At 39.7% G+C, this 12,847-nt stretch overlaps 2 protein-coding genes across 3 annotated transcripts in view; both read left to right on the plus strand.

Moving 5' to 3' along the window:
• The first annotated feature begins 3,207 nt into the window (after positions 1 to 3,207).
• LOC101160055 (protein NLRC3-like) overlaps positions 3,208 to 12,847 on the plus strand; it is a 37,398-nt gene continuing 27,758 nt past the window's right edge. For both annotated transcript variants that reach the window (XM_078935808.1, XM_078935810.1), the window contains exons 1-5: positions 3,208 to 3,331; positions 4,486 to 4,613; positions 5,762 to 5,875; positions 6,111 to 6,224; positions 6,607 to 6,720. In XM_078935808.1, the coding sequence (XP_078791934.1) occupies positions 4,486 to 4,613; positions 5,762 to 5,875; positions 6,111 to 6,224; positions 6,607 to 6,720 (470 nt within the window). In that variant the 5' untranslated portion in view covers positions 3,208 to 3,331. The remainder of the gene's footprint in view (positions 3,332 to 4,485; positions 4,614 to 5,761; positions 5,876 to 6,110; positions 6,225 to 6,606; positions 6,721 to 12,847) is intronic.
• Positions 7,979 to 12,165, plus strand: LOC111949265 (NLR family CARD domain-containing protein 3-like). The gene is made up of 5 exons (XM_023966101.2): positions 7,979 to 9,289; positions 9,503 to 9,553; positions 10,805 to 10,978; positions 11,758 to 11,931; positions 12,036 to 12,165. Exons 1-5 carry the CDS (start codon positions 8,340 to 8,342, stop codon positions 12,043 to 12,045), a joined length of 1,359 nt encoding a protein of 452 aa, XP_023821869.1. The 5' UTR covers positions 7,979 to 8,339; the 3' UTR covers positions 12,046 to 12,165.

Below are 12,847 nucleotides of genomic sequence, written 5' to 3' on the forward strand. Positions count from 1 at the left end.
GTCCATGGATTACATGAAATCTTTCCACCTTTATCCACCTTTGTCATGATAGGGAGAATACGTCAATGTAAGGGTGGGGTCATCTAAGATAGCACAAGGGTTAAAATAAGATCAATGTACCAATTCCTGACTTGTAATTTTACTGTTTAGAAGGTCAAGCTTTTTTCTACACTGACCACAAGTTGCTCTTTTTGTTAAGTTGCTATTTTTTCTTTATTTTTTAACTCTTTAACATCTGAGCTTTAGTGCCATAGTTGATATTATTTCAGCTACCATAACTCTTCAATTATTTGTGCAATTAACGTAATTCCAGTAGATTTTAAAGCACTGAAATGCAGTTTTACATTGATATACAACACTCTACAGAAGTGAATTGCTGAAACAATCAACTTAAATCGTCTGATTCTGTCTCAGAGAACAGTGGGGCTACAATGTTATACAACGCCTTGCTAAATTAAAGTGTGTATCTGTACATGTCGCATCAGAAGAAGCAGATTCAAGTTGGTTGCATAAATGGTTTATAAGTTTGATTAGTAAAAAAGCGTGTCTCATCTAGATGGTGCTGGCAACATCTCATATTGAACGGCTAAATGACTTATGCTGTTGTGTTTTAACCTGTTGGTCATTTAACCATCCATCCACGAGTCTTCTTCCACTCATCCGGCACCGGATTACAGGGGCTGCAGTCTAATCAAAGATACCCATACTTCCCTCTCCTCAGCCTTTCCAGCTACCTTGAATGTACCCTAGAGGTGTTCCCAGGCCAGCTGAGTGACATAGTCTCTCTGACTTGTCCCTGAGGTCTCCACCCAGTGGACATGTCAGGAACACCTCCCCAGTTACCCTATGGAGGAAGCTAATTTTGAATGGCTTGTTTTTGTATTTGGGACCTCGTTCTTTGGGTCATGACCCAGAAACCATGACCATAGCTGAGTATTGGTACAAAGAGTGGTAAATTGAGAACTTTGCTTTGTGGATGGCCTCTGGATGAGCTCCAATCTGCCTGTCAATCTCCCGCTCTGATCTTCCTTCACTCATAAACAAGACCCCAAGTTACCTGATCCCTTTCACCTGTGACAGAGATACAGCCTCAGTAAGGCTCCCCGGACCCCATACTCCCAGAGAATCCTTCACAGGACACCACAGGAGCCCTGGATGAACACTTCCTACAAATGCACAAAGCACATATGGACTGGATGAGCAAAATCCCACAAACCCTCCAGCAACCTATGGAGCTGCTACATCGTTTCAGAATCAGGACAAAAACAGCCCTGTTGTTCCTAAATCTGAGGTCATTTAACCAGAGAAACAATAACGTGGAAGTTTCCTCAAAGAAACATGTGTAACATCTGTTTTTTGTTCTCCCGTCTGGGAACCATCAGCGAAGGAAAAGTCTGATACTGCCACGACAGGAAACAATAAAAATAATTCTTTACAAAACTGCATGTTGATGCTTTGTTAAGAGAAAAACATTTTAATGATGAAACAAACCAGTGTACTGTAGTTGTCTTACAGCACCACATGGTGTACAAAGGAAGAACATCAGTTAAAGTTCATGTTTCAGGTGACAACGCAGTCTGCACATGCTCAATTTACAAGTTTAACTTGAATTTCTTTCATGAAATATAGAAAAAAACATAACATCCCAGCTTTTAATGTTTGTGATTTGTTCATAATCATTTTAAATTATTTAAGATCTTAATGTATAACAAAGAAGTATGCAGATTTACAGCAGCAAAAAAATAAAAAAATTTCAATATATTGGTCCCTAAATCTTTGTCAATCAATCATTTATTTAAACACAATTATTTATTATTTTAAACTTCATTTCTATACATCACAAAACCTGCTTTAACAAGAATCAGAGAGGTATGTCATATTCACTGCCCTCCAGTTTTCATCAAGTTGCAGGAATGTGGGAACCCATCATACACATGCACATCTGCACATCTTAGCTTTTTTCACATTTCCATAGAGCAGGAACCATTAGTCATTGGGACCAAAAGTTAAAAAATTGGTCTTTAGGTCCTCAAAAGGTCAGTGAAAATGGTCCCAAAAAGATACAATGATAAGTACACACACACACACACACACACACACACACACACACACGTACAGTTACCTTAAATATAAATATTTGAACTGTTTAGTAGAAAATGGCATCCTCATCACTTCTAAATAGAATCTCAGCATCTTCATCTCTGCTACTTCTCTGCATCAGAGTCTCTAAACAAACAACATGGCTGCTCTCATTCTTTACTCAAACATCACACCTGAAACTGTCCTCCTGTTCCAAACTGCTGCCATTCTTTTTAAAGTCCCCTTTCAATCGTCCTTTGATCTGTTTTCACAGTGTTCCCAGTGGTCTTTTTATTATGATGATGCTGCTTTTTGGCCCAAATTCAAAAACCTTTGTCTTTTTCTAGGACATAGTTTCTGCAGAGCAACAGGAGTTCATTAGAAATTCACCTTTGTTTACACACTCTCCCAATGGCCTACAGCTCCCCACACCTCAACCTAACATTATAAGTTCAGCAAAAAAAACAGCAAAGAACATCAGAGCTATGCAGCTGTACAGCTTAGATCCAGATTTCAGCTCAGACCAGGAAAACAAAAACGGTCATGGATCTATTGGTCTGCAGGTAAATGCATCAGAATGGAGCAGAGCAGGGAGACTGTGGCCCACTCAGCATATTTTCTATCATCTATTTTCTTTTTCAAACAGCATTTTTTTTGGTCTGCTCCTGATTCAATTTGACATGTGTCAAAAGAGAGACATCCATTAAGCTACATTCACACCGGATGTGATTTGTGCTGCAAGGGCATCCATGTTTAATATTACAAAGTACAGATACAATTATATCATTTCAGCATCATGCATGGCTGGGTTTGAGCTCTGGGTGCATCATTGTGTTCTTTGGACAGTGCCTTTTGGGCCACAAGGTGACAATTCTGACGCACTAGTTCAAATATCTGGACTTTGGAGACATGATTACCAATGCTTTTGTAAAACTTTTCAAAATAAATCAACCTTTTTCTCAACGTCATTCAGGTTTTCAATGAATGCTTTGTTAGTTTTGATAAAATCAGTAAAACCCAAAGTTACAGTTTAGTCAAACATTGACATTCATAGTTCCTGAAACAGGTTGGACAGGTTCAGACGAGACTCTGATGTATTTTAGTCTCTGAAGGTATGAGGATGCGATCAGACTGACTGAGACTCCAACGACTGCAGAGGAACAACAAGCTGCTGCTGCTTCTTCTTCCAGAAGTTTCTTCAATCCATGAATCCTGAAAGCGTGTGACGGTGGAGCAGCAGTGAGTGGAACAGGTGAGAATCTGCAGGTGTCCTCAGCATCTCTGTGTAGTTTGACTGACAGAAATGTTTCTCTGCTGTGTGGAAATGTGTGAGAGCGAGCAGGAAGACTCCAACGTCTTCTCCTCACAGCTGTGACATCAACCTGATTATAACTTAGACCTCATCGCTGATTCATCAAACCAAGACGCCAAACAGCAGCTGTGAGGGAGAACTGTCACAGAGGAGGAAGATTTCTGCTCCGTGAGCGTGCACGGCAGTGTGGGTGTGCATGTGAGCGTGAATGTGAGTGTGCACACAGTCTTTGCGGTAATGTGGCTCCATGATCGCACAGTTGTGATGCTAACTGTCTCTCTCCCTGTGGAGGCGGGGCCACAGTCTGAAAGCTCTGCTCTGATTGGACAGTTGTGGTCCAACACGTTCAGCTGGTTGTGACTGAAGAAAGACAGAAGTAACACCAGGAAATAAACGTTTTCACATTAAAATAATAAATTAATAAAAAATATGGAAACTTATTTTGAATGATTTACAAAAAAATTCAAGAGGAAAAAAAATTCACATTAGTCTGATCTGCTGTTGTGAAAGGAGACAGAAGCTGCTCCATGAAGGGAAAACTGTTCTTTTATTTAACTCAAAGGTGGAAAAATCCAGATGTGGTGATAGTGGTGAGCAGTAATCTCTAAAGGATGAAGGTAATCCAAGGGTTTTGGTCTGGCTAGATGACAAACAATTGAGATAAAAATATGACTGAGGACGGAGGAACTCTTTTAGCACAAGTGGAAAAACTGTCAGTAGAGGTTGGCTGATGGACTGGCGGTTAGGTGCTGGCCTAAAAACAGTCCTAAAAACATGGTGGGTGAAGATGTGGTACAGGTGTGTTAAAGTCTCTGCCAGTAAACTTGCTCACCTGTGGAGACAAAACAGGAAGCAGCAGAAGGAAGTCTAGAGGACAGTAATGGTAGAAGTGACCAGAAGAGGGAGACAGAGAGACAAGGAGCTACCAAACCATAATAAGACCACTTCCTAATGAACTCCAGCTGTTTGAACAAACTGCAGTGAAGGCTGTGTGTGTGTGTTTGTGTGTGTTTGTGTGTGTGTTAGGATGCTGAAGGTTCTGTTCCTCTTGAGAGTCATAAACAAATATGTTTGTCATGGTTCAAATCTGATAGATGAAGATGGATTCCACTGAGGAGCAGCAGATAAAAGTGGAGTCTTCAGCGTCCAGCTGTGTGTCCATGAAGAGTGACCAGTCCAGAGAGAACCATCCATTCTTCAGTTCTGAGGATGAAAAGCAAAAGTGAGACTATTTCTATTAAAACTGAGACAAGCCTGAAACCAAAACAACAATGTCACTGGGGCTTATCCTGCTGCACTTCTCTGTTTCTCTGCATCTCCTCTACAGATCCACCTCTCCCTCCTTTATGTCTGACCTGTTCTTTTGTGACCTTTGTTTGGTCCACTTCCATAAGGTGCTGCATCTCTGTGTTCTTCTGTCCTCTCAGTGTACAGCTTTTTTTTAGCTAATCTTTTCTTTTTAACAAACTCCTGAACTTCTTCATTCCACCAAAAAAGTCTCCTTATATTCTTTCCTCATTCCAGACGACACACCAAGTACCTTCCTGCTGCTCTCCTAGATCACTTGGAAAGCACTAGCAGTCCATTTATCTGGAAGAACCTTCTGATCTCTCAAAGTCTGTTTCTATTCCTCCCTACAAGCTGTCTAGGATTCTTCTTTTTTCAGCTTCCACTAACTTAGTCCTCTGCTTTGGCCTTGTCCTCTTTATCTTTCTCACCACCAGAGTCCTTCCATCCTCTGCTGTATATCTACACTGTCAGCAGTCATGACAGTCATTGAGATCTTTCAGATTACAGCATCTGCACAAGATGGAATCAACTTGTGTCCTCCTCCCTCTACTCTTGTGTCTCCCTATGTTCCTCTCTTTTCTGGAAAAATGTCTTCACCACTGACTATTCAGTCAAATAGATGTCAGAGGTTTGGTAAGTCTGTGGTCCCAGTGAAAACCAACATACACGGGGAGAACATGCAAACTCCACACAGAAAAGTCCCCCATTGTTGTTTTTTTTGAGGTCCTCCAGCCGGGACTTGAACTGGGGGGCCATCTTGCTGTGAGGCAAGAGTGCTAAAAACTGTGCCCCCCTTCATTGGTGCATTGATTTATGACCATTCCCCACAAACTTCTATCCAATACTATAGTTCATTGTATCAAAAACCATTTTTTTTCTTTTTTTTTTGTCACTTGTCCTGTCCAAACAATCAAAAACCATTTTTTAGATCAACTAGATGTTATATTATCATGATAAGGTCATCGTTTCTGTAAACTATGTTGTTTAGTCTGTTTCTATGGGATTTTGACGTTTAGATTTAACTTTATTAATCTTTTGCAAGCACTTCTATGCTTCTTCTGTAACGTTCTGTGTTTGCAGAGGTCAACAGCTCAAACAAAGAGTCCAGACTTCAACGTCCAGCTGTGTGTCCATGAGGAGTGACCAGTCCAAAGAGAACCATCCATTCTTCAGTTGTGAAGATGAACAGCAAAAGTGAGACTGACTTTATTTTACTGAACGTAGATGAGACAATTAAAACAACAAAGGGATTCCCAAATGTGAACTTTTAGTAAAAATCAATTTTTTGATTCTTGGAAAGGCAATCCATTATTAAAAAAAGTTCAAATTTAGTTTTTTTATTGCTGTATTTTGAATAATGTAGTCTTAAAAAATTAAAACCAAATATTTAACCTGCACTCTTCTCTAATTGTTATTTCCTGATTTGCAGAGGTCACCAGCTCAACCGGACAATCCAGTCTTCAGCGTCCAGCTGTGTGTCCATGAGGAGTGACCAGTCCAAAGAGAACAATCCATTCTTCAGTTCTGAAGATGAACAACAAAAGTGAGACTTTTTCTAGTGACAATGATTCAACTCTCAGTTCACCACAGTAGGAGGAGCAGAGTTTTCACTCTATAAAAAAAGTTTAACTAATGTTTTATTTTTATATTTTATATATTTTTATATATTTTTTGTAGTGGATTTTTTGGTTTCTTTTAAGGTGCTCCAACTTGAAAGGAATTATCACCATCAACTATGCAGAACATCTCACCTCAGTTTTACACCTTCAATATGTAAACGTCCTGCTCTAACATGATAGTCATTCATCAGCACTCCTCTCCTTTAGTTTTTGCCAATTACTTAATTTGAAGAGTTTATTCTTTTTAGCTTAAAATCAAATCATTCCTCCTCTACTATTCTTTATTTTTTATTTCCTGGTTTACAGAAGTCGACAGCTCAACCAGAGAGTACAGTCTTCAGCGTCCAGCTGTGTGTCCATGAGGAGTGACCAGTCCAAAGAGAACCATCCATTCTTCAGTTCTGAAAATGAACAGCAAAAGTGAGACAATTACCATTTTACTGACCTGAGATGAGACAATTAAAACAACAAAGGGATTCCCAAATGTGAACTATTGGTGAAAATCAATTGTTTGATTCTTGAAAAGGAAATCCATCATTAACCCTTGTGTTATCCGATGGGGTCAAGATGACCATTGCTGTGTTATTCCTACCACGACAAAAGTGGATGAAGGTGAAGAGGATTGCGGCTGGGTAGCTCGGTTGGTGAGGTGGAAAGCTACCATGCAAGAAACCAGGGTTCAATTCCTGGAGGGGAATGAGCAATGGTACTGGGGGCAAATACCACATCAATGGTGAGCAATTAACATCACCCAGTGAGGGTCCTTAGGCAAGACCCTTAACGAATAAAAAAACACAGTGTATAGAATTGTTTTTTATGTAATCCATGGACACCAGTGAAGATCACAAAGCATTGAAGGAAAAAGGTTCAACGCACTGTCTAGTGGGTCTAGATGACCCAAGTGCCCAGGATAGCACAAGGGTTATAAAAATTTCAAATTTTATTTTTTTAACGCTGTGTTTTGAATAATGTATTCTTTATCATTTAAAATCAAATATTTAACCTCTACTTTTCTCTGTTCGTTATGTCTTGGTTTGCAGAGGTCAACAGCTCAAACAGAGAGTCCAGACTTCAGTGTCCAGCTATGTGTCCATGAGGAGTGACCACTCCAAAGAGAACCATCCATTCTTTAGTTGTGAAGAGGAACAACAAAAGTGAGACAGTTTTACTAGCCGAAAATAAGACAACAGTTTAAATAACAATGGTACTAAATTCTATTACAAGTGAATTATAAAAAAAAAACTAATTAATATAGTCTTTAGTCAAATTATCAGTTTCAAAGGTAGAGCTGGACTACAGACCATCAGCCAGAGCAGAACTGTTCAAGGTAAAACTGAACATTTATCTATTGATGGACTCTTTACAGTAAACTGCTGGCATTGACTTAAAGGCATGAAAATGAACTTTGTACTTTCAGCAGATGTTGATCTGCAGGAGAATTTAGATGAACATCAGGTCAGTGTGAAGAGAAGGTCAAAAAACTCCCTTCAACAGAATCTACACTGAGCCCTACATCACAGAGGGACTGAGAGAAGAAGTTTATATCCACCATGAAGTGAAGCAGCTGGAGAGAGTTTCCAAGATCCTTCATGATGCCCCTATAAGAAACAAGCACATCTTAAAAGCTTTAACTGACCAACATGGATCCATCAGAGTGGTTCTGACCATTGGCATTCCATCCAACCTTCCAGAAGATCCCAGCAGAGCAGCTGTCTGTCTGTAAACTTCTCTTCATCTTTGATGGTCTGGATGAAAGCAGACTTTCTCTGGACTTCAACAACAGTCAGGTGGTGTCTGATGTCACTCAGAAGTCATCAATCAATGTTCTTCTGACAAACCTCATCCAGGGACGTCTGCTGCCCTCAGCTCTGGTCTGGATCACTTCCAGACCTGCAGCAGCCAATCAGATTCCTCCTTCATGTGTGGACAGACTGACAGAAGTAAGAGGCTTCCATTATGCTCAGAAGGAGGAGTACTTCAGGAGGAGATCCAGTGATCAAGATCTGTCCAGCAGAATCATCTCCCACATCAAGGGCTCCATGTCGCTCTACATCATGTGTGAAGTTCCAGTCTTCTGCTGGATCACTGCTGTGGTTCTGGAGCACATGTTGACCACAGAACTGAGAGGAGAGCTTCCTAAGACCCTGACTGACATGTACTCCCACTTCCTGATGGTTCAGACAAAGAGGAAGAAGAACAAATACCAGCAGGAACATGAGGAGAATCCTCAGGAGCTGACAGAGGCTGACATGGAAGTTCTTCTGAAGCTGGGGAGGCTGGCATTTGAACATCTGGAGAAAGGAAACATCATGTTCTACCAAGAAGACCTGGAGCAGTTTGGTCTGGATGTCACAGAGGCTTCTTTGTACTCTGGAGTTTGTACTGAGATCTTCAGAAGAGAGTGCGAGATCTTCCAGAAACCAGTCTACAGCTTTGTCCATCTGAGTGTTCAGGAGTTTCTGGCTGCAGTTTACATGATCCACTGTTACAACAACAAGAAGACAGAGGTGGTGGAGAACTTCTTGTTGGATAAAACAGAAGACTTATCTTTAAAAGATTTTCTGGACAAGATCATGAGGAAATCACTGGAGAGAGTTGTTCGTTTCCTTTATGGCCTCACAATGGAGTCCAACCAGAGAGTCTTAGGAAGCCTTTTGTGTCAGACAGAGACAAATCCAGAAACCATCCAGACAGTTATTGACTACCTCAAAAGACTGCAAATATGCATATTATCTCCTGAAAGAAGCATCAATGTCTTCCACTGTCTGTTGGAGATGAGGGATCTCTCAGTTTATCGTGAGATCCAAAAGTTCCTGAACTCAGAAAGAAATTCAGACTCGGACCTTTCAGACATCAACTGCTCTGCTCTGGTCTACATACTGCAAATATCAGAGGAGGTGCTGGATCAGTTGGGCCTGCACAAGTTAACAACAAACGCTTCAGGTTGTTTGAGACTATTTCCAGCAGTGAGGAACTGCAAAAAGTTTCGGTGAGACTTAATTCTCTCTAAAATCATGAAATCTTCATCTTAAATTCTTACATTTTCTTTTACTCGCTAAAGAAGTTTAAGTTGTTTACTCAGGAAGTGACGTCATTGATTTTAGTTGAAAAGTTGGTAAATTCTATAAACAATTATTTTTTTGCTTCATTGTCATGCTACCAATAGTTGCATTTTTTAATTTTCTTTTCTTCATTTTTTCAGGCTTCAGGCAAGACCAATGGTGGCAATAGTGGAAAAACAATATGGTAAATGGTAAGAGTCCATAATAGCAACCAACAGTATTCACTGTTCATTCTGTTTAACTGAATATTCCTTTACAATGAGCAGAGCGTTACAGTAGTCGAAGTGTTTGAACAAGTTTCTTTAGGTCAGGTTTAGACATATAATTAGTTTTGTTAGTGTTTTAATGGTAACATGCCTAATGTTTTAGAAGTTTGTGTCCAAAACTACTTCTATGTTTCTAACTAACTTTTATAGACGGACTAAAATTAGCTGTTATGCTGTTTACTCAGGGCCAAAGATGATTATCTAAATCTTGTTCGTGTTTAGACACAAACAGTTGTCTTGCATTCACTCAGAGCTTTGCTGGATCCACTTACAGAGTGAATCCACTGATCTATATTTACCCACTCGGGGTGAATTTGGTCCTGGGATAGAAAGTACCTTCCTGAAACCATTACTGACCCACTACCAAACTTGTCATGAGGATGTTGTAGGCATTAAAATGTTCTCCACTGCGTCTTCAGACTCTGTCACATGTGCTCAGTGTGAATCTGCTTTCATCTGTAAATGAGCACAAGACGCCAGTGACAAATTTTCCAATCTTGGAGTCTGGTTAAATCAGTTTGAGCAGACACAAACAAATTTGTGACCTGCTGGAGGTCATTTTGCAGGCTTCTGGCAGTGTTCCTCCTGGATCTATCAAAGGAGGTGGTGGTGGTCCTGATGCAGGGTTGTGTCCCTTCCACGGCCTCCTCAACATCTCCTGGTGTACTGGTCTGTCTCCTCTGGACACTACGCTGACAGACATAGAAAACCTTCTCCCCAAAGCTCTCATTGATGTACTGTCCTGCAAGAGTTGCACTATCTGGGCCACTTGTGTTGGTTGTAGACGCCGTCTCATGGTACAGCAGGAGTGACAGCACTCTCTGCATTTAAAAGTCACCATGAGATCATCCAGAAAAAAAAAAAGATGGAGGAAATGTCTGTGGTCACCGCTTGCAGAGCCACTCCTTCACTAGAGATGTTTTTACTATTGCCTATTATTTTCCACCTGTTGTCTATTCCACTTTCTGAAAAATCATTTCAAATTGATTTTCAGTCAGTGTTGCTTCTCAATTGGACAGTTTAATTACATGGAAGTGTGATTGACTTGGAGGAACATTGAGTTTTTTAAGTGTTATCTTTATTTTTTGAGCAGTGTAAAACACATCTCTGATCACTTTTTATTTACCAGAAATCAGCAGAAGCTAACCAGTTTGTTCTTGTGTTTGTTCATCAAAGCTGGGGTTTTCCTTGGCCACCTGAGATTCATTGGAATATTGTGGCCTCGGCTCTGAAGTCCAATCCCTCTCATCTAAAAGAAATGGATCTGAATGGGAGCGATCTGCATGATATAGCTGTGACGTTACTGTGTGAAGGAATGGAGAGTCCAAACTGCAAACTGGAAATACTGAGGTCAGAGCTATGAAGTATGTTGTTGGGGAACTTAGCTTGTTTTTAAAATAACCTAAAAGGTTTTGTTTTTGAGTCATTGAAGTTTGATAAAAATAGAATCTGAGTTTACAGTCCCATCTTTGTAAAAGTTAAGTGTTAGTGGACCCTTACAGTTGAAGACCCTAGTTTAGTTTTCTAACTATTTAACCCCACTGCACAGAAAAACTGACAAAGAAATAATGGGATGTCTAATGATTTAGTGAACAGAATTACATTACCAATTTCAGATTATTAAATGGAGGAATATATATTTCTTTAGAAGTATTCTTTTTAATTGTCCTATGCAAACTAGATCTAGAGTTTAGAAGCCAATATTTTCATTTATGACACATCTCAGTTTCTTAAAATGTATAGAAATTGTCTGGGACTGGTGCAGGAGACCAGGCTTGGTGATGGAAACTTAGAAATTTGATAAATAAACATGAAAAAGACAAAACCCATGCAGCAACAAATTTTTTTACAGAAGCAGAGGAAATGATCTGAAAAGAAAGAACTGAAAAACCAGACACTTAAACTTACTCAGGGTAATTAACTGAAATGAAGACAGCTGTGAATCATGACAAACCTGAAACTGATGTGACTGAGGGACAATTCAAAAAAGGACATGACCAAAAATCATAACATAACCCACAAAAATCAAACCAAAGTTCCGAATCCTCACAGAAACATGTTGCACTTGAAAGTAAAAACTACTTTTATTTTGAACCATTACATTGTTTTCTATATTTCTTTGCCTTCAGGTTGAAGGACTGTGGTTTGTCAAAGAACAGCTGGAAGGTTCTGACCTCTGCTCTAACATCCAACCCGTCCCATCTGACAGAACTGGACCTAAGTAAAAATAATCTGCAGCGATCAGATGTTCAGCAGCTCATCAGTCTGTTACATAGTCCAGACAGCAAATTGCTGACTTTCAGGTCAGTAGATGGTTGAACTAAGTCCAGATGGTTTCATCAGAATTTATGCTCTTTTTGTTTGTTCACCGATGAAGAAGAGGAAACTTTTATTCTTTTATGTACAGGTGGCTCTGATGGTCCATCAGGTGAAGAAGCGGCCGTTTGTCTCCAGATGTTCTGGACTTTGCTACTGAAGGAGGAGAGGAGAATGATGGAGGAGTCAGAGGAGGAGGATATGACTTTCAGAGCTTCAATGAGAGCTCTGACATCAGCTCCATTCTTTTAAATGTTCTTTTGATTCAGCCCCACGCTGTGGAAAGATGCTTTTGTTCAGCTTTAAACCTTTAGTTTGTTGGTTTAACCGAAATATTGTAGTGATGAAAATGAAAGACAACAAGTCATCCACACAGATGACTTGTTGTGTTGTGGTCTCTCATTGGTCCATCAAGATAAAAACTTCAAATTATAAACCGTACTGGAAAACTGAATTAAATTTCTACAACTATTAGAAACTGGTAAACTTTCAAATTAACAGTCAATAGAAATGTAGAGAAATACAATGGCGATGTTTCTCGACTTAAATGCTGAGAAGGCATGATGGTTGCAGTGGAATGGCCCTCGACATAGAAGACTTGGTTTAATTTAAGAAATCAACAAATGGATTTCAAAATCTAACATTCCTAAACTCAAAAAGCACACAACTGTATAATTTAGATTAAGAAAAAGCTCTGAAGGAAATGAAAGAAGATATTGACAGCTATTGACCTTTCACTTTTGTGAAGAATAGATAAGTTGAAATTTCTTACAGATAATATTGTTCTTGTTTCAACCTCTCCCCATCTTAGTGTCTCAATCCTTCACAAAGCCATGAACTGTAAATCCTCGAGTGGAACCAAGAGTTCCCTCATTGTGTTAGAAAAAAAATGTTATATTAACT

The sequence above is a fragment of the Oryzias latipes genome, chromosome 18 (genome assembly GCF_053564925.1).
Source record: "Oryzias latipes strain Hd-rR chromosome 18, Olatipes_Hd-rR_3.1".
Taxonomy (NCBI): domain Eukaryota; kingdom Metazoa; phylum Chordata; class Actinopteri; order Beloniformes; family Adrianichthyidae; genus Oryzias; species Oryzias latipes.

Bases quoted from the DNA above. Each gene is read 5' to 3' on its own strand.
- LOC111949265 (XM_023966101.2), top strand. From the start codon at position 8,340: ATGTCGCTCTACATCATGTGTGAAGTTCCAGTCTTCTGCTGGATCACT. The intron at 9,554-10,804 runs GTAAGAGTCCAT...TGTTCATCAAAG, and splicing joins GAAAAACAATATGGTAAATG to CTGGGGTTTTCCTTGGCCAC. The intron at 10,979-11,757 runs GTCAGAGCTATG...CTTTGCCTTCAG, and splicing joins TGCAAACTGGAAATACTGAG to GTTGAAGGACTGTGGTTTGT.